This window comes from Centroberyx gerrardi, chromosome 18 (genome assembly GCF_048128805.1).
Source record: "Centroberyx gerrardi isolate f3 chromosome 18, fCenGer3.hap1.cur.20231027, whole genome shotgun sequence".
Classification (NCBI taxonomy): domain Eukaryota; kingdom Metazoa; phylum Chordata; class Actinopteri; order Beryciformes; family Berycidae; genus Centroberyx; species Centroberyx gerrardi.
Window position 1 is genome coordinate 13,043,540 of NC_136014.1, and position 22,219 is coordinate 13,065,758.

General features: G+C 40.1%; 1 protein-coding gene across 1 annotated transcript; it reads right to left on the reverse strand.

Annotated features, from left to right (window-relative positions):
* Positions 1–543: 543 nt before the first annotated feature.
* On the reverse strand, positions 544–21,909 carry flvcr2b (FLVCR choline and putative heme transporter 2b). The gene is made up of 11 exons (XM_071916427.2): positions 21,328–21,909; positions 17,558–17,699; positions 13,828–13,968; positions 12,409–12,476; positions 11,054–11,157; positions 9,628–9,738; positions 6,276–6,381; positions 5,864–5,975; positions 4,281–4,336; positions 2,713–2,869; positions 544–891 (listed from the first exon to the last, which is right to left on the reverse strand). Exons 1-10 carry the CDS (start codon positions 21,907–21,909, stop codon positions 2,777–2,779), a joined length of 1,515 nt encoding a protein of 504 aa, XP_071772528.2. The 3' UTR covers positions 544–891; positions 2,713–2,776.
* Positions 21,910–22,219: the final 310 nt, after the last annotated feature.

Genomic DNA, 22,219 nt, shown 5'->3' on the forward strand with positions numbered 1-22,219 from the left:
TCTGGCTATAACTAATCCTTAATCCAATGTACATGTACATGTTGAGAATACAGGATTCAAGTAGTTTACATACCATGGCATATAAGGACTAAAGTAAAGCATGAAAATGAAGGCAAGAAACATTAGGAAACATTTTTATGAAAAGAACATCTTTTATGTTAAACACGTAAACATCAATTATGTTACAAATAATGTATATCTCAACAATGTGTTATCTTATTTTTTCCCTACAACGAGCAGCCATAGATTAAAAATAATTTCATATTATGCAATATATATATAAAAAACGATCTTAAAAATACTTAAAAATCAGTGTCACACATAATCTGCATTTAAATCTGCATCTATCAAAATAACCCACTTTTATGCAATGTCAAAAATTAGTGTCTATTTTTTTCAAATGTAATAAAACAATTGTATATATCAAAATATTAACAGACAAATTTGTTGAAGCAAACACAAATGTTACACAAATTGATCTTTTGGCAAGTTTAGTGAGAACATTTAAATTCTACTCAAATACTAGTAGATGTTTCAGCTGAACATTCAAATCTTTTATGCAAAATATCATGATGTTTAATGTAAAATATCAAAATTGTGCTTTAAGCTTCAGATTGTAATTATATGGATGCAGCATTACCAAAGGTTTGATAAATAATACGAATGAAACATTTATACAATTAGGCAAGAGTTACCAACTCTTAAAAGTCTTGTTAGAGGGGAAGTGGGTGTAAACACTTCCTGATTGTGTCTTTCCATTGTAACGGGAAGAGTTGCTCATCATTTTCAAGGCTTGTTTGCGTGTGTGTGTGTGTGTGTGTGTGTCTACAACTTGGCTTCTTTGAGGATTTCAGGTGCAGACATGCTTCCATTCTGATAATCTTCAGGTCCCTGTCAATCAAAACAGGCGTATTAATTCAAAAATCATATAGATTCAATACAGAACCTGTCTTCGGTGAATATGTTTTTGTGTATATTCTAGGTTGGTCTGTCTAGCTTCATACAACAGTGCTTTAGGATTAGCCAAAAACCAGTAACTATACTGTAATTTCTAAATCTTCAAAACTCAAGTATACTAGGCTACTACTAGGTCAGCTAGCTAACACTTTGTGGACAGCTGGGAATTCATACATGTGCAAACCTTCAAGCCAAATATATTATTAGATGATTGAATACAGAAATATCCCACTAACTGTATGGATTTGTTCTTCTATAGACCTTTTTCACAGCAGCCATTTTGACGTGTCATAGCAGGGTAAACACAGGTGTAACTAATAACATTAATGATGGCTCCATTCCATTTAGGTGTTCCAGTGCCATTCCAATGAGCCAGCATGCACAATACCAGGGCCTGGCACTGGAACACCTAAATGGAATGGAACCATCATTAATGTTATTAGTTACACCTGTGTTTACCCTGCTATGACACGTCAAAATGGCTGCTGTGAAAAAGATCTATTGCCTTACTTGCATCGAATATCTGGCTCATTGTGGTGCAAAAGATAAGACTTTTAATTTGGAAAATGTAGTACCAGGTAAGTATCCGGCCTGTGCTGTTGACATTGCCAAACACACAGAAACAGGGAGAACAAAGAGGGCCAAAGTGATCAATAAAAATGATGACGGCACATATCCAACTTGAGTAAGGTAATACGAAAACAAATATGTAGTTATTTGGACTATGTATTTATTCAACCGGTGATGATATCTGGACTTGTTCGTGCAGCAGTTTGCATAGCATTACCTGGCTGACAGGAAGATAAATACTGCTGAGAGATTTAATCCTCATAAGCAGAGTAAATATAAATTGGAGTTCTAATAAGAGTCACAGATTGAAATGACAACACTATATCCTACAGCTCTCCTTCATGATTAAGCATGAGAGTACTAGCAGACGTTTTAGCAGAAGATACCTTAATTGTAGGACACAAAATGATATTGTAGAATTCATACCCTGCAACTTTTAAAAACTGATAACACAATGTATAACTGATTCAAGAAAGAATGAGCTCATGAAAACTGACAAAAGCACATCAATAAATAGATACCCTATAAAACAATGTTAGATAAATCGACTTGTAGTCTCAAATACTAGGTGAGGGCCTACCTCTAAAAAACAGCAACTTCACAAATGTTTTTTTCTTGTAACATTTTACCCTTTAGGTATTCTGGCATTGTATGACTGGACAATAAAGCTCTCTCTGGATGGCATTAGTATTACCAGCGGAGCTCAGTAATTTGATTCTGCCTATGCACATCACTAATTTCAGTCAATCATCCAGATGGTAAAATAATTTACCGAGGGACTGTGGCAATCCATGTAAACCCCCATGCGAATGTGTCCAACAATGTCACTTCCCTTTTACAGTATATGGCTCTTGTAATAAAGATGCCAGGTGCGCAAGTCGGTAATTGCGTGAAACACCAGATGTTGATCCGGATGGAATTAATTATTACCAGCGCTAACTGAAAATACAGTAGGTAGTTTCAGTTGGAATCTTTATTGGGCTACCCAGAGAAAATTACTGACCGGAGAGGGTTTAAGACTGAAAAAAAGAAACTGTGTCTGATTAAGTGAATAGTGAACGTGAGCTTGAGAAATGGAGAGAGAACAGGAAGGTCCAACAGTGAAGGAGGAAAAGGTGTGCAGCAGGTGTGGGTGATTATCGACAGTGAGTGCTGATTGCTGGTGCTCTGCAGCTGTGCTCCTACCTTTGCCCATCTGAGTGCCGAGCTAAGATTTGAGGAGAGGTTTGGAAGGGGAAAGGTTTATTGATCAGCCTTGAGGAGGAGGAGGAGGAGGAGGAGTCTGCGGCTGGCTGATCAGAGCCGTGGCCCCGTAGTCCTGTCCCGACATCTGCCCCTCCGCCTAGAACAACAGCTAGGGATCACTACTGGTTTGGAGGTGGCCGGAGCCTCCAATGGGGATGAAGTTGCCTCAACAGAAGCTGATCTGAGGAGCAGTTTTATAATTCCCCTATTGAATTGTTGCTTGAACTCTTTACTCTTTTTTTGTTGGTTTTGTTTAGTTGATTGAAGTCAATTTCAAACAAAACCCAGCTTGGGTGTCATGCTTACTAAAGCATATGTCTGAAATAACCGAAGGTATTTCAATAAATGATGAACCCCAGTCTGTCCAACACACAATGTTAACACTAGATGTGAGAAATTCAATTGATTCCCTGTCAGCCGTGAGCAGTAACTTCACCCCAGAGCTTGGAGGCCCACGTTTACAGGACAGGTATCAAGAATGACTCTCCTTCTTTTGCCCCGGTCCAGTCACCTCCCTATGGCAGCATTGCTTTGGCTGCCTTGGTATCATTCTCTTCTTATGGAGCATCTTCTGAGTCTGAATATCTAAAAGCCTATATGCATTTCCTTAATTTTGCTCCCCATCTTACTGCTTTTACGCACACTAGCGTGTCTTCGTCTCACTTCAACCATCCCCCCTTGATTCTTTCTTTCACCATTCACTCAAAGCAATGCTACCAAAGGTTTGAAGTCACATAATATCGAGTCACACAAGTCGCTGGTGAAAAAGCAGGAAAAGTCCCTTTTAGGATGATATGGATTAATTGGGAAAGGAATCTCATTTTCCAGTATAAAGACAACTTGGTCTCAGTTCAATAAGTTTGTAGGACACTTGTTAGTCAATAAATAAATTACTAAACATCTCAGAACCAACATCCTTGCTTAGGAAATAAACTTAAAGTAGATGATGGGCAATGTCTGAGGAACGGCAGATGCATACATTCTCTTACGACATGCAGATACCTGAGAAAGATCGCAAATGGCAGAAATGTGTCAGTAGCAGTCTACTAGGGGAAGGCCGTGTTCGACAATATCTTTATGAATATGCAATACTAGGTACAGACATGCTGGTAGGCTGTAAATAGCAGCATGAAATTAGTTACTTTTGAAGCAGCACAAGACGCATAAGTGCATGCAAACCTATGACAGGTTAACAAGTTTACCACCCACCTCTCCAATAGACAGATAGTCACTGATACTCAATTAGATCAGCAAGCCACTGTAATCCATATTTAAAATGTATATATGAAGTGATTGTCAGCTTCATACAATCCATGAAAACATATCTGTGATTACTACATCACACTGTGCGATGAAATTCAAAGACTATCGCAAGTGTTAATATGGTCAACAAAGCTTAGTGTTCGGTCTCTAATTGAGTATCATTAGGCTGCACAGCATTATTCTACCACCAACCTAACCCAACAACCACAGCATGACACCCTATGTTAGCTCTTGATGACACTTACTGCTGCTTTGGCCAGCTGGTTTGCATGTTGTCTCCGCAGGTCAGACTTGATTAAGCCTGCAGGAAAGTGAAGACACAGAACACTGAAAGTATTATCCACTATTTTAGATGAACGTATCTTAAATACTAAAAAGAATATCTCAGCTACATGCTCCTGCTGTTGATACATATGAGACACATTCCTGTCTGTGACTTCATATGAAGATGTTCATGACCTAGGAATGACATGAAGTAATAAGGTGAACATCCACTAGATGGCTCTCACGCACAGACATGATACAAACACAGCAGTGTCTCTATTAAAATACTGTACACTATACCTCCAACATGATTGTGTGTGGCAATGGCTGCAAGTCTGATGAAAATATGAAATGCATTGTAACTTACTTTAAAACTTGACATTACGAAATAATGGTTGCAACTAACGGCATTTTGCATTTTAGGAGAATGAGTTTCACAATAAATTAGAACGTTTGTAACTGATTACATTCCAGAGATTAAATATCTACATTTTGACTGCACTTTTAAGCATGTTGGCTCAGCAGTTTCAACAAAGAATTTATTTCACAACGTGAGTATTGGGAGTTTGGATGGAGAGTGTTTTTCAACAGAGCTATTTTGAGGATTGCAGAACTGGCATAATGACTACGACATGAAGTCCACTCAGATGTTTAAATGCTAAAGAACAAAAGACAGTGAGTCAGTGTCGGAACTGACCTTTGTAGAGAGAGAAGCCTCATTACTGAAAGCATCTTGGAGTGTTTTGTTAGTGTGTACAGAGTTTAGCGCTTCACTGGCTCATGCATTTTTAAGAAGTTATATATTTCTCAAAACCCCCTAAATGGGCCATGCAAAAGACTTAAGTGGTTTTGTATTGGGTGAGGTGTCAAATGAGGCATGAAGTGTCACCTATACACATAGTGTCAAGAGAACTGTGCAGCAGTACGTTCTCTTGATCACCTTCTGAGGAAAGCAACATTTTCCGCTGACGAGTTAATGGACAACAAAATGTTTACTGTTGTCGTCCAATCGTGAGCTGTTTTGCTAGAACCTTCTGCTTTTTGTGAATGCATCGCTTAATTAAAAACATTCATTGTAAGTGAGGAGCATGTGGGATGGAAAAAGTAAATGTCTGTGGTTACACTTTGTTTTTCCTAAACTTCAGTTAACGAGGGCACGTGTTAAATATCCATCCTCTGTATACAAATAACAAAGTTGCAAAGAACTCTGCTGTCAAGTTGATATACTATTCAAAGCATGTTATGACTGTGTTGATGTCACAAAAGTGTTTATTATCTCTACAGTACACGAAAAATACATTTGTCACCATTTTGCAAATACTCTATCTGCATAGTCACATTCAACACTGAAAACAGTTCTTGAAGTTACACAGTAACATGACCTAAATTCTTGGACTTTAATATTTTCCCAGAAGTACATTACCAAACAAGGACCATTCTTGTGACAATGCACATACAACTAGTGGCTTGTTATGACGCCTATACAGCAGAGCTAAGGGCAAAGTCACAGAACGACAATCACTTATGGATCACATTAAAACAGAATCAACATGGAAGGCCCTACCTGTTATTATTGTGCCGATTAGGAGAAACACACAGAGGAAGATGTTCCCTGCCAGTGTGCCGAAGCTGTCAATGATCTTCCCCTGGCAGATGGTGAATATAATCCCAAACACCTGTGCATGCAGAAATGCAACGGTTAGAACTGAAGCGAGTGTTTGCACGCACACACACCCACCCGCACACCCACACTTGCACCCACAAGGACACAGCAAAAGACAGATGCTCCACAAATATGCTTCCCCTCACCCTCAAAGCACTCCACCACCTCGATTTCATTACTCACTTTTTTCAGTCCAAACAGTGTAAACACAGACCCACAAACATGTGTTCTCATGCGATTGTAGTGATGTGCTGGGCTTTGCTGCACTACACCAGCTGGTTGAGAAAGGCCCTGTCATGTGATCCAGCTGTACCTGTGCTGAACAGTTGAGGAGTCCTGAGGACGTTCCCTCTGACTCGGGGTAGGTCAGCTCCACCGCAAACTCAAAGCCCAAAGGCAGGTAGCCGGTCATGAAGAACCTATAACACACAGAGACACACAGAAAAAGCTGAATAATAACATAATACCATACCAACATTTTTCCCAAATGTCTTTATTGGTTTTCATAGTTATTTCCCACAAGATATTACAAGTACAGTTAAAATCATTAGGGATAGGAAGATATACTTATCTCACGACACGATTCGATACGCAATATGGGGTTCCTGATTCTATACAACTTTGATACGATGTAATAAGTAAAAGTTCAGTGACAACAAAGTCTGACTGTGCAAAATTATGTTTATTTCTGGGCCACAACTCTTTCTAGCAATGGCATTGGCTTAGGCAAAATGTCATTACAAAGTGCAAATAATATAATTTGGATGGAGAGGTTGTGAAATTGTGATGGTCAAGCTGTCTCATTTGTGATTAGAATAAAATGGAGCTAATATCACGATTCATTTTTCTGCCCCACGATATGTAGATAGACATTCATTTTGGAGCTGCTCCTGGCTGTCCTCTGGAGGAAGAACAGCCTTGATTGGGTGAAAAGCAGAGGACGAATTTTTCGCGGCCACCATGGACTTTGTGTGTGTGTGTGTGTGTGTGTGTGTGTGTGTGTGGCTGCCGCATGGACCGTACGCATGGGTTGTGGTGTGCATGTGACCAAATAAGACAAGCATGTCCTTGTCCGAATAAAGACGAGCATGTCCTTGTCCGGTTTACTGTTTACCTACCCATCCCACTGCATACCTTATATTATTAAACAATATTCAACATTATTATAAGTTAGAATCATGTTTTCATTTAATTGGTAATAGGGTTTTCCATGTTCTCAATGTCATAATGAAACGACATCTCTGCTGGTTTGGAGATGTGGATATATTTTATACTGGAGAGATATTTCAAGAAGTCTTTTTCTGCTGTTGCAGCACAATTTTTGGCCCTTTTTAATTTAGATTCTGATATTACAGGCTGGATTGTGGATTTTCTTGCATGTAGTGGGTTAGAGTTAGTGGTCAGAGAAGCGCTCCTCCTCTACAGGCTCTCTCTCCAGTGGTGCGTTTCCTCACTGTGGGGTGATGTTGTGGAACTTCAGAAAAACAGTCTTGTTCCTAGCTTGAGGACGATGCATTTTTGACATTATCCACTAGGCTTTGGAAGAGTTTGATACGTCAAGAGGTTGGAGAATTTTCCCAACCAAAAGAGGAGCGTGTAATCCTTCAATTTAAGTGAAACCATGAAAATCACCACAATTGGAGTTTTTCACATGACAGCAGCAATTATACTTCTTAAATCTAGACATCAGCTTGCAGCATTTCTGATCTGCACATATTTCTGTATATTTTCTGCATTTGAGTTGCTATATATTTCTGGAAACATTTCTTTCACATTAAATATGCTGCCTCCATCTATATGTTCTGATAATGAGAACAATGTACATGTGCTCTTGCATGTTGTTACTTTTTCTGTGCATTTGGCACTGTAAACCCATCTGGAGTTTTGATAAGGGGACAGCTAATAATACACATATGCAAATCTGCATTCTGTACATATGTTATCTTCTCCTGTAATTTGAATATATTTGATAAGGTGAATGGTTGGGTGAAAAGTGTCTAGTCTGTTTTCACACACATTCTGTAAATATATTGTAAATTCACCTATTTTTGCTTCACATATTTTCTCATTTATTATATATTATATAATAATATACAGTATATCTTGATATTTTTACATTTTTTCACTTAATTTCATTTTGTATGTAACATCATACTTTTTATATTCTCATATTATACATATTTGTCATTAATTTCTTCATTTCAGTATGTTCTACAGCTGTTATTTCATACTTTTCATTCCTATATACTGTATATACTCAATAGGTTGTAGTGTTGTAATTGTTGGTTGTGTTATGTTTGACACCACACCATTTGCTCTATTCTTGTTTCTATCAGATTTGTATTTTGCTGTATCCTATTATTTGCTGAAACAATGACCCAATTTCATGAAAGCTTCATCTAATCTAATCCACCGTTTACCAGCACCTAGAAGAGTCATCTCAGGAACAGGCACATCACATACTTTGAAGTCATGAGATAAAGCCTGAGGTTATGAAGTCTCTGATGTGGTATGATGACCATTTCTTGAGGCTATTTGTTCTCAAGACAAAGGACATGGTAATTGATTTTAAGAGATCATCACAACCACCTTCTCAAGTCATTATGAAAGGTCTTGTACAGATTCAGAAGTACTTAGTCACTGTTATAGAGAAAAAAAAGACAAAACGCAACTAAAAGCACAGTCCTCTGGGGACACTGGTTGTACGCACTGGGGAAAAACGTTAACTAAGACAATGTTCATTTTATCGTTTGAGTAGCAGGAATTCCACTGGGGACTTGAAGCTAGCTGCAGCTAGTTTAGTCTCCATTACTAAATCAAGCCTTTTGTGTGTCTACTTAATTTGATGATTCAGTCATGAGTCACATGAATGTTGTATACTGTTTGGCATGCATGCCTGCATGTATGGTATAGTATGTAGGTGTGTTTTCACACAAAGGGTGAACCCAATCTGTGAGATCAATCTGTGCTATTGAGGAGATGGTTTAACAAATTCTTACATGATTTCATAACAACTTTAATTAAACTGGATAAATACATGTTAGCTATACTGGCTACTAAATCTGCTGTCAGTTACAGGAGAGAAGAGAAACATTCAAGTACAATGAGCCTTATAGATCCCTTTCCCCCATAAAGGCTCTAAACGTGCCGTATTTCTAAGTAGTCATACATCGCCTATATTTTAATGCATTGTACCAATGTTACTTGGCTTTGATATTTGTACTCTGTATTGTAGAACCATCTTTAACAACCATCTACATAACTGTGGTCACTATCCATAGGTTTTCTCTCCCATCAATAGAAGCAGCATGCATTACCTCTGTTCTACATAGTTTAGCACCAGGTCAGTCTGCACAAAGGCAAAGCTTTAGCCTATAGATGCTACTCTGTGTGTGTGTGTGTGTGTGTGTGTGTGTGTGTGTGTGGGGGGGGGGGTGTGGGTGTATGTGTGAATGCTTATCAAGCCATAGTTGACCACTAAATAAACATGACTGTAAATTATTGTCCCAAATGTCAACAGAAATATTGCACTTGGACATCCCTGGAGAGTCAAACACAGAATTTCTGCATGAAAAAGAAGGTATTATAATGGGTTACGCTATTCTTTCATTCATAGCCAAAGAAAGAAAGAAAGAGAGAAAAAGAAAAAAAGAAAAGAAAATTACCCGAGAGTTCCAGCAGTGATGAAGACCACCCAAAGGTGTCCCAGACTGAGGGTGACAGCGTAGATGATCATCCCCACCAGAGACATGAAGTAGACTGCTAGGGTAGTCTGTCTGGAAAACACACAAATATACAACGGCAAAAACTATAAAAAGTAGTTTGGTGGGAAATTATGAAGAACTATGAATAAGTTCAGTGTATCACTACCAGTTGAGAAGAAAGTAAATGACATTTTTATCCAGTTCATTTGAACAGTTCAATTTATGTGGATGTGTTACGTCCTTTTGAGGATACAGTATGTTAGACACCATAGCAGACTATCGTTATTTCTTTACGGATTTAATAGAAAATATTATAAGAACTAAACATAAACATATTACAGACACTTTTGTAAAAATAAGTGATTACCTATTGGATTACTCAGAGACATGTTAGAAGAAATGCATTTAGATTGTTTTGTGAGAATAACAGCAACATTATTTTATACCTTGAAATAAGGGTTGTCTGTGGTCCAACAGTCTGACAATTTGAATAAATCACTAATTTATAGTAATCCAAGGAGTATTTCAATGGATTCGTTTTTAGCAGGTAATCAGAAATCTGTAATGGATTGCATTTGAAAGTAAAGATACTGGTAATACAAAAAAAACTATTGGAATCTTACACGACTCTTCAATATTCAATTGATGAAGTGTAGGATTTTTTTAAATTAAATTTTCTAATTGACCTTTTGACGAGGGAATGGGGAGCCAGAGTTTAATTAAAATGGCTGGCTTAGACTACAAAGCCTGGTGGGAGTGAATGCGGGTCCCGGCATGTACACCACAAGCACGTGCACATTCCTCCGCATTTATCAGGGGGCAACACCCTGATAAATAAGGCATAAGGGGTGGGGGCAGAGAACATAAGGGTGGAAGGAGGGGGTTGACTCTCGCCCCCCTAGGGTGACCACTGCTTTCAATACAGCCAGACAGCCCACCAGGCAGGACCACCAGGTCAGAAGGGTCAGTGTTATTGCAGCATGCGGCACCTGGATAAACAGAGACTGAGCCCCAGCAGCCAACACAACAGCCATCAACTACAGATAAACACTAAACAATCCATGCAGCAAGCTGAAAAGGGACATGACAACAAATAAAGCCTGCTGAGACAAAAACACAAAGATACTAAACAGTGCTTGCCTAGCTGGCTAATGACTAAAATACTGGTGTACAAGTTCACAACCCTTGGTGGTGAATAAACTTAAGATTTTCCATTTTGTTAAATCTCCCGTCTCTCCTGCCATGTGAACCACGGTTACATTCCCTGTTATGTAAGTATTTATTCTGTGGTCCTTCTCTGATTTCCCACAATCTAAACAAAAGAGAGACTTTACCAAGAAAGGCAGACCGCTGTTCCTATACATTTGGGTTTTGATATTCGCCTTACTTGTAGGTTTTGGTTTTGTCCAACCAGATGCCACAGATCAGGGAACCGACCATGCCCGCAATGACGATGGTAAGGCCTATCCTCCCAGCATTCACCTCTTCCCCCTAAAAGGTTAGGGAAGATGAGACAGAGGTTAATGACCTTATGGCCTTAGATATCCTTTTAAAAATGAAAGAGGAACGGAAAGGAACAACATTAAGCAACTTCTTGCATTCCACTCCAACCCCCTATAAACTGGTGACCAATTCAGAGGAATCAGCACTACATTGAGCCACTAAACAGAAAATTTAATTCAAGCTACAGTAGGCAAGATCCTTACGTAAAAATATACCCGTCTTTGCAGCCTATAGTGAGGCTGCAGAGAAGAACGTCCCATTGACCCTGTAGATTCATCCCATTTGCCCAAATGAAATTCTGGTATCGGGTATGGACAATACTCCAGCCACAAGAAGTGATTAATCAAAACTTAAGAGTGAAATACAAACTGTCTCCTAATTAGCAGCAAGAGAGCGCTCCTTCTAGAGAAAGATGGACTCGCTAATGTTAACTCTTTTGCCTCTCTTGTTCATTTGCTTTGGTACAAAGTGATCACAGACCAGCCAGGTTGAGCGTGCTGTACACAGTTTACTGATGTTATGTTACATGATTTCTGGGTATTGAAGTTCAAATTTTTCTGACAGTTACCTCTCACTGGAATTTGGATGTGAATCTACCTAGTGTAGCTTTAATGGAAATCAGAAAACTGAACTGACTCTTCAAACCCTGCTGTCACAGATGTAAATCTGTAATGTAAATCCCCCCCAAGAACATTTTGAATGTCATTTGCACTATAAAGACTAGTCTGCTGCTACAATGACTGCTGCCGTTTAACTGACTTTCTTGCTGCTATTAAACTATTGACTGTTGTTGATAGTTCAACATGTACATATCAGGCACTCATTGTACATTTTTCTATTAGCATTTTTATATTTAATGTATGCATGTATATATTTTTATGTGTGACTATGTTTTTATGTGTACTAGCTATGCTAGTGTACATATGTGTATATATATATAACATTCTTATTGTCTTACTTTCTATTTTTATTGTCTTACTTCTATTTAGTTTTTTAGAATTTCATTGACCAGGGCAACTTGTTTTTCTCTGTGCATATGACAATAAAAGAACTTGAACTTGACCGTAAGTCTGTAACTACAGGAACTGTAAGACAAGAGTCCTGGGCATTAGAAGTCATTAGAAGTCAAATTGCGTTGGGCAAACCAGCAACACACTCTTGCACAATGCATTGCTAATGTTGCGTTTAACTCTATGTGTCTGCCTGTACACAGTGGGAGACAGAAAAGGCAGAACTTACAGGGTAATGCTCGATGATCATACGGTTGAGCAGAGTGCCAACAGCGTAGAAACAACCCACGTTCAGTCCTGTGAGTTGGGAGACACTGTCAAGCAAAGTCTGCACAAACTACAAGACAAAGATATTTCTCAGGAAACTTTTCACAACATTAAGGAAATGCTTAGAGCTGCCTTGCTACAGAGTGAATGGTGAAATACTGTAATGTGAGCAGCCAAGGATTATAGACAGAGTCAGTAACTCAGAAATAAACTACAGTGCACCTGCGACATAAAGCAGATTTTTTAAACACTTAAGAAAATCAACTCACTAACAGAGTTCATGATAAAAGGACTGTGATTAGGTAGCAGCTGAAATTGAGTCCAAATTTAAGATATACAAGTGTTGTTTCTAATTTAAACTATTTGCAAACATTATTGTGAAAATTATCCTGTTACATGAATAGAAGTAGAAGCTATAGAACCGCCACCTATAGCTCACTGAACTGACTGAGACAGATGGAGCAGCAGCTGAAACACTGCCAAGCAAGGTAGGCTATGAAATGCATTCTGGGACAAGGTGAACTCTGCACAGTTATCTGGCAACTCATGGACCATTTGCACTGACAAAACAGACAGGCAGACAGACACGCACACACACAAAAACACACAGACCAATAATAGTCACATGAAATGTTTGCAGCATTGAGAGCATTGTAGGGTCAAGAGAGGTGAAAGTGCTGTAGCTTTTCTTAAAACTGCTCACAGCTGTTGTCATTGTGTCCATTTACAGAAACAGAGACATGGAATATGGCTAATTATAGAAAACAGACTAAAAAAAACACATTTAAAAATCCTAGAAGTTTGATCCTTGGGCCAAGAAATCGATCGATCCCATTTGTCAAACATTGACAGACTACTGACAAACTTTGAACCCATCCAGGAAACAATCTCATCTATACGAGTGTTTAAATAAGTAATGGGTTGTAGGCACTTTTATGAGATTCATTGATAAGATAAGATAGAGAAACATCGTTACACTTTGACAGGAAAATGTAGATTTCCTTTCAAATCTGTCAGTGGTTCTCCTATCAGCAGAGCAACTATTCTCCATTGATCATGAATACCTTGCCTGCTTGTATAAATCACTTGCCACTGAAAAAGTGAAAGCCTTGCCTGCAGACGGTGCAGTGGTTGAAACAAAGCCTGAACAAATAAATTCACACAAACACAAAGAGTTTTAAATGCTTTTTAAAGCACTTTTTCCTGTTACAGTGTATTTAAAGCATTCAAATCTATTTTTTGTAACTTGAGGACATTCCTTTCTTCAGAAGTGCTTTTTCCCTAAAATTTTAAAACTGAATTCATATGCCATTATTCTGAAAACAAAGTCATAAAAACAACAAAATGACAAACATTTCTGTGCAGAATGGTGACAACCAACCGTAAGTGATGATGAGGAGGATAAAGGGCTTGTTGCGGAGCAGCCTGCGTATGGAAGCTGTGTAGGAGTACTGCTCTGGTGGGATGCTACGAGCTGTGGCCTGGGCCTGAGTGGGAGGAAGCTCAGGACGCTCCTGGAAAACTGACATAGGGAGACAAGACAAAAAATAGCTAAAATAAAGTCCTAATTTTGTTACTTTAACTTAAAGCTACAACATGGAACATTTTGTCTATTTCGCGTATCGCTAATCCCGCCCTCCTCTCCCTCAATTTGTCAAGTTCGCGCCCCAGCACTCATCTTGCCGTCTACCTTGAAACATCATCTAACCATACTGATGTTCTGCCACGGTTAGCTCTGCTGTTCTTTGCTTTCTTTCTGCTTTCCGCCGTTGTTGTTGTTGCTATGACTTCCCTGCGCTGTGGCCACTAGCTCATCGTTGGCTGCACTCACAGCAAATGATATACACCCAAAAATGTCTCAAATATTATTGAAAAGCCAATTTCAGACAGCTGCAGAGATTCAGGCATGAACACACAGGGTCACTGATGGACACAGAGTAATAATGTATAATATATCCTATTCATCTATATGTCTAGAAAGTTCCATATTGTAGCTTTAAGATTTTATTTTGTCAATTTGCATTTGGGGCATTAGTAGAACCCATGTTAAAATAACAGTAGTTTATTGGTGATGTTCACCACATGCACTACTGGGACAAGGGCATGGATTCGTTGTGTCACAGCCCAAATGACCATTCTGCATTTTGTGTCATGGCTCCATTTTGAACGGCTGTAAAGATTTCTTGTTGGATGAGCATACACAAAAACAGACACACTGAACACAATACATCTCCATGCATGATGCAGGATGTAAATACCCATTCCACTGAGCCTGTCTCAGACTGAAAGACAGTGAGCCAGTCCCCCACCCAGAGGATTGTCACCTTTGGGGGTGATAACTGTGATATGACCTGCTTCAATCAGCCTTTCTCCTGGGAGAAAGTACATGCAGGCCCTGTGGGGGACGAGGCAATGCAGATGTCTGAGTTTGTGGTTCTTGGAGCCGAGCCAGCCTCCCCCAGGCTGCCTGACCTGAAGACTTGTGTACTGTAAACAGTTCTCGCTAATCCTAAGAAAGCAACCTTTTCATTGATACAGCTGCTCTTTGATTGGACATGGTGGTCATTTAAAATATAATCAAGCTAATTACTGCGAATTACAGCTGTTTTTTGTGTGTGCCCATTGTTATTCAAGGGAAATACAGAATTTCGTTGAAAATAGCCTTTGGAGTGGGCATATAAAACAAATGACTTGTTCATTTATTATAACAAAGTTTTTCATGCATGCTAATTGTCAGTTGGCACCCATTGTGCTTCCCCTGATTCATTCAACCATATCACATAACCAACTCATATATGTAATAACACAAACTGGCTTGCTATCAGTTCTTTTAGGGACAGGCAGCACCCAAACTTCTCATCTCACCTCTCTTGCATACAGTTTAGGCTAATCTCTGAATCCTGGGACTTTGCCCTGCTGACTCACAGGCCTGTACCAGGGCCATTACTCAGGAGCCACAGATGGCCCTGCCAGCAGGACAACCCATCACACATGGCATCTTGCATGTGTGTGTAAGTGTGTGTGTGTGAGTGTGTCATATCATGAAACTACTGTGACCAACTGGTGTGAATTAACTGGTTGGAGTAAGAAAGAACGGCATAAGGGCTAGCCGTAGATTAGTCACATCTCTTGCCCAACACCATCCGTCACATGACCAAAAAGGGGGGAAAGTCTGTACATCCTGTAATGAATCTGTATCCTGTTACATCTTAAGATAGCGAAATCTGTCTACAGGACTATGTGATGTGGTCGAACCGAATTGTTTTATATTAACATATCTATGCGTTCAATGCATTGTTATCTTTTATGTGAAATAAAGTGCTTATGACTTGTAATAGCTCAGGATAAAATGAGGTTAGAAAAAGTAAATGCGTCATATTCAAAGACGAACACACACAGCCATACACACATTCCCAAAATGGAAGAGATACACACTGTCCAATTCTGCCCAAATAAACACAAGTCATCTAGGTTTGCTGTTCAAGGTGAGCTGAAGTTCTGGCATTATAAGGTGCGCTATTAACAGGAGAAGAGACTATATAGACGATGCAAACAACAGTGACACTCCTGCTAGCCAATGCTGTGCAAGGCACTACTATGGAATGCCTTCACAAGCATCCTTTGTGTTTCTGAATGCAGAATGCTTATAAGCAGCCCGACCCTCCCCCTGCCCCTACAGGACAATGGTTTTTTCATTGGGCTGGTTCCTCACTGCTTGTGACCTGGCCCAGTGCCCTCTACAGAAGAGTACTGCACACTTATGACATGGTTCCCTACTGGACACACGGCCAAAAAAAACCTCATGTGACTCTTACTGTTGTATGAGAGAGGCGGAGAGGGCAATGTATAAATTCGGAGAGAATGCGGAATGGATTGGTCAGAAAAAAGACAGAGAGAGTGAAAGCGCAGGGACAGCAGATGTGGAGCAGACTGATACTAAGCGATTTTTCCTCACGCCACCTCATATCCTGTTTGCACCATGTCATTTCATATGCCACTTCCTAACTTCAAGCTACAGTCTTCTTGCTTAGGTCCTCTGTCTCTGACATTTGTTGCAGAAAAAGTACGACAAAAACACAAGACTGAGGGAGACAAATACACACTGTACAAAAGCATACTGGTGTTTTCAGTTTTCTGAAACACTCTGTACATGTACGCCCATTCTCATGATGTTTCTCCTGACCTCACATCTCTTACAATAGCAGCTTTTTTTCCAATCTCCCCTTGAGGGACGGTTTTGTGTTGGTGTGAACATGCAGGTCAGCTCTTTTTCTTGTCTACTGAATGCTGCTTCTTGTCAGAGTGCAAGACTGCTGTAAACTACAACCGTCACCACTTTGGCTGCTGAATAAGGAATTCCCTTCGGACTGAGCAAATAAGGCCCAGACAGTACAAACCAAAAACTCAGGCCATTTCAGAGCCTGCTGAGCGGAAAGGCTTGAGACAGCATAGTGGCTGAGTTGATGTCCCTTTTGATTTCATTCATTTTCCAGACTTGACTGTTTCATTGACTATTTTATTTCTTTCTCCATATTCATAGAAAGTCATTGAGTACAGGGTATTTTGAAAGTCACGTTTAAGTCCAATTCATCAGCATTTTATGTAATTACAACATAATACAATTAATTTATAAAGAATAAATTTAAAGGACAACATCGGTGTAATTTTAGCTTTTTCCTATTGGGATTAATGCTCATGAAAAGTCTAAACCCACTGATGTATTTGCCACAGTCGGAAGCTACTACTGCCTGTTCTACTGCAGGTTTGGCCTACATCCCGGAAGTCATAGGCTCCCTTTGTATTCAAAAATACATTGCAGAGACAAAGTGCTGCCTTAACTAACATAATCCATCATGTTAAACAACACATGTATTGTATTTTTTCCTAACATGACTTGAGGCCACAATCATTGCAGTTGCACCCGCATCAAAGTTAGTTCCATTCTTTCCTTAAGTTTATCATGTTAGGAAAAAATACAATACACGTGTTCAACAGCAATAGCTTCTGACTGTGGCAAATACATCAGTGGGTTTAGACATTTCTTGGGCATTAATGGCGACAGGAAAAAAGTAAAATTACACCGGTGTTATCCTTTAAGGTAAACATCTTACCAATGACAACAAGGATAAAGAGTAAGGTGGCCACTCCTGCTGTAATGTAGAACATAATGCGGATGTGGTGAGCCAGCTCATCCATGTCGTCCACATTAGGCACCAGGATAGGAGGCACTAGGAAACCAATGGCAATACCCAGCTGTAAGACAATGAACACATATAGCCCAAATTAAAGAAAGAAGTTAACTAAATTCAGTAACATGCACGGCTACAGGAGTACTCAACCTCCAAAATTAACTGCAGTGAGGATCACCTGTCACCACTGGAATTCAGGCAATTTTCCCTGCTCTCACTAACAATAATTGGAAAATTACTCGTTGAAATGTAGGACTCGTGGCACAGAATGTAGTGGTGCCTGTGGGTCCCAAATGTCGCCAATATTGGTGGTTAGTTAAAGGATAATTCCAGTTATTGTCAGACTAGGCCTTAAAATGTAGAGCTATGTACCTCTCAGTTTGCAGGGAGTGCTGCTTTCTAAGCCAAGGTAAACTTAAACAGTCAAACTCAAAAAACGATTAATGCATGCCCTTTCAACATGATAACACTCACACTGCAGTTACACGTGTTTGAATAGTTGTCATTGAACAATTATCAGATAGCATGTCAGTTAATAGTCCATTTGATATTTTTGTCAAATGCTCTCACTGATTTCCTTGTTTATTCTGGCTGCGGCAAATTTGGAAAATACTTACATCAAGTTACATTTTGTACTGTATAGTTCAGTTCCAATTGTAACTGAGCTCTTAATAGTATTGAATCATGCTGCTATGAAACCTGAACATTTTTTAAAAAGATATATTTTGTTTGACTAAAAGCCTCCAACAGAGGACTTCACAATTGGGGAAGGGTGATTTTACAACTGCTTAACAGACAAAGCATAATCAGAAGGTTTCAGCAAGCATGTAACACAATTAGCCCAGGACTCTCACACTGAGGTACTAGTAGTCCTGTATGACTCTGGCATTCAGTCAAGCCCTGCATACTCACAAACAGCAGCCAGACTGTTTGTCAGTATACACTGGTCATGCCTCACTGTATGGACCCTGTGGCAAAGGCAGACATTAAATGGTGATGGACATTTGGACAAACCTGGTTTCCGAGAACTCCTATGGAACAGGCAGTGGAAACCTCACTCTGGCCAAACCACACTGAGGCAAGGTAGGAAGGAATACCAAGGACAAACACCGTGGCTACCGAGCACACAAACTGGCCAAAAAAAGTGACTGTGAACAGATCGGGACCTGCACTACCGATTTTTATCCATGCACCGATGCAGTTAAAGGCTGAGCCCACCAGCACAACGTCCCGGATGCCCCTATTTTCCAGGAGCCACAGGACAGGCAGGATGAGTGGGATGTAGGTGAGCAGGTAGATCAGCGACAGCCAGTCAATGGCCAGAGAGTCAATGTTGTAGAAGCGCATGAATATGTTGCTGATGATGCCGTACTGAAGCCACATGAAGGCATTGCTGCCTGAGACGGCGCTGAAGAGAAACAGCATGACCCAGCGACGGAGGTAAAGCTTGGTCTCAGGCTTTGGGACCAGTTCTGCCCGGTCACCGCATGAAGGATCGACGTCTAACCGGGAACCGATGGACATGGCTTTTCCTAAATGTCCTGGACTCCACTGTATGGAAACCAGGCCTGAATTCTCTGCAGCCTTGGACCGAGGCCATTCTTCAACACAGAGTTCAGAATCTGCACAAATTCCTTTCATAGCATTGTTTTGAGGCATTTCAGCTGTCTTAGAGTGAGTCCGTGCAACAGCCTGAGAGCTTTTACAATTTATCTGTCTGACCTGCTGTCATGCATTGATTCATATTTCCGAGATTGTCCCCTGAAAACCTGCTGTCCTGAGGGCTGCCACTGCAAATACTTGTTGTAGAATGATGCTTTACAGATGAGCCGGAGAGAGACAGCTGCTGGAGCTGCTGTTACTGTTGCCAGTGCTGATGTGTGAAAGCGTCTCTGATAAGTGTCCTCAGCCCGTTCACTATACGTTGCTTGTGATGGCACTGAGGCTGGGCCACATGTTTGAATATTTATCGTCTCCAGCGCTGTCATGTGATGCTAATATCTGACAATTTTCTAATTCTACCCAAACCACTCCTACCAACTTAGACCTCTACTACCTTTTAGCTTAGTGTGCAAATAACAGGGACATTGGAAAATGAAAATACACATATTTCTCTGGGTTGCTGTGAGCCAACTACAGAAGTGCTATAGGTTATTATTTTTCTGTCCTTGTTATTGTTCAGCTATGGACAGTTCATCCCTGACTGTAAAGGTAATACATACAAAATCTTGAAACTGACATTATTCAAAGTCTAACACTATAGCATTAAAGACGAATACCAGTGTCATTAAGAGCTAAAGCCCATTGTCTAGTTTATATTCCCCCAATCATTTTGCAATGCATACCATATGTAATTAGATTTTTATTCATATTTACTTGTTTTTTGTCGTTTTTAAAACACACACTTTCTTGTGTCAAATCTAGCTTGAACTATTGTCTCGGCTAACAAAGATGCCCAAATTAAGAAGACATGGGTGTGGCAATAAAGTTTGTAAGGCGGCATGATCTGAGGGATTATCTCCTGGCGGAGACTTTCATTTCTTCCTATAGCAAGCAGAGCATAACATAATGCAGATATTGATATGAAAAAACACAACTCGCCATACTAAAACCTTTAAGGGTAAGTAAATCGGTCATATAATTTTGTTTTTCTTATTTTATATTTATTTCTTATATATCTAAAAGTGTTGAATTAACTCTGATGGGTGTGGACTTATATTAACACTGGCATAGTGTTGATTTTTACGCTCCGATTTAAATTCACATTGACAGTTTTGCTGTGCATAAGTCTCTTGTCTGCCCATGTGGCTTTGAAAATGCCCTACTGCTACCAAGTTAGATAAACAATATAGAGAGTGGCTGACTGTGTGAGTGTGTGAGTGACTGTGTGTGAGCATGTGTGACAGTGAGTGTGTAAGTGTGAGTGAGGTGAAAATAGCAGTGTGATCTTACATTTTCTGTAAGTCTATCTTAACCAGGGCAAGGCCTTTCTTTGTTTAAACTCAGATTGTGTGCGTTAATAGCATGAGTTTCCGTAAAAAGGGAACTGAGGAAATTCTTCTTCTCTTTTTTGTATGACAGTGTGGTTGGGAACAGGTCTGGAGCCACAATATAGAACAAATGTCAAATGAATGAGCATCATAATTTCGCAAAAGTCAATTACTAAGCAGGAAGTTGACCATAAATGAGGATCATCAGAGTCCACAGTAGAACAACAAATCCAGAAAACAATGTACATGGCTAAAGTCCTACAATAGCCTACTGTGTGCTGAGCATTATGTACTTGTAAAACGCCTGCCACATACTTACATTTAATTTTTTTTAAACTATGTCACTTGTCTGCAGGGAAAACAGATTGGCTGGCCCAATTTGGATTGTTCCCATTCATTTTCCTCAGCAAACAGTGCACACCCTAGTAGCCTATTTTTCCACGTGTGTTTTTGAACGTGTGTCTTTCATACTGATGACAATGACCTATCACCTTTGTACACTGTTGAGGATGAGGGCGCCCAAGAGAGGCACCGTGGTCGCGTGAACGTGCGTAATTACGCAACCTGCCAAGTGGATACGTGGAGATGTCCAAGTGCGATCGGTGGGGAAACTGCAGTTTTTCAATGATATATTACATCAGTCAGTGATCAAATACATGCACAGTTACTCTTTAAATCGGAACGCCCTTTTTTGCAACATACCTGATTCCCGAAGACTCCGATGGAGCACGCGGTGGATACCTCCTCTGAACCAAACCATACTGACGCTATCCTCGACGGCATCCCGAGGATGAACACCTGCGCAAACGAGCAGGAGAACTGTCCGAGCAAGGTAACGGCGAACAGGTTGGGTCTGACGCTGGCCAGCTTGATCCATGTCCCCGCACAATTCAACGCAGTGGCCACGAGCGCGATGACCCGGAGCCCCTTCTTATCCAGGAGCCAGGTCACCGGGAAGATGAACGGAATGTAAGTCAGCATGTAGATCATAGACATCCAGTCTATAGTGAAGGCGTCGACGTTGTAGAACTTCATGAAAATGTTGCTGATGATCCCGTACTGTATCCATTGGAAAGAGTTGCACAGAGAATAGGAGCTGAACAAGAAGACGATGAGCCAGCGCCGTTTGTACAGTCGGGTGGGTCGCACCGGTTCGTGACCGTTCTGCTGAGCTTCAGTGCGCTCCGCGGCATCTCCAGAATCCATCATTACATGTTTCTCTAAATCCGTAGTATTATGATTGTCGTTGATTTCAATATCACCCAATGCTTGTTTTTCGCCCATATTAAAACAGTATAGCCTACTGATCCTCTATAGCCTACACATATAGGCAACTCATAGAGCCTAAAAGTTTTCTATTGCACTTAAATGACCTTACTACTCTATAGGCAAAGGCACTGCAAGTAGCTTGAAGTGACTTATGAGCGCGAACAGGCAACACTATCTATTCAAGTGTCACGTTAACAACAATATAAGATTACAACATGACGTGTTCAGCTAAAACTAACAGTACAATTTAAAGGCTAGCCTATATCTCAAAGCTGTAAACTATGGTTTGTCAGAATAGTCCACAAGCTACTATAGCGGCGAGGCT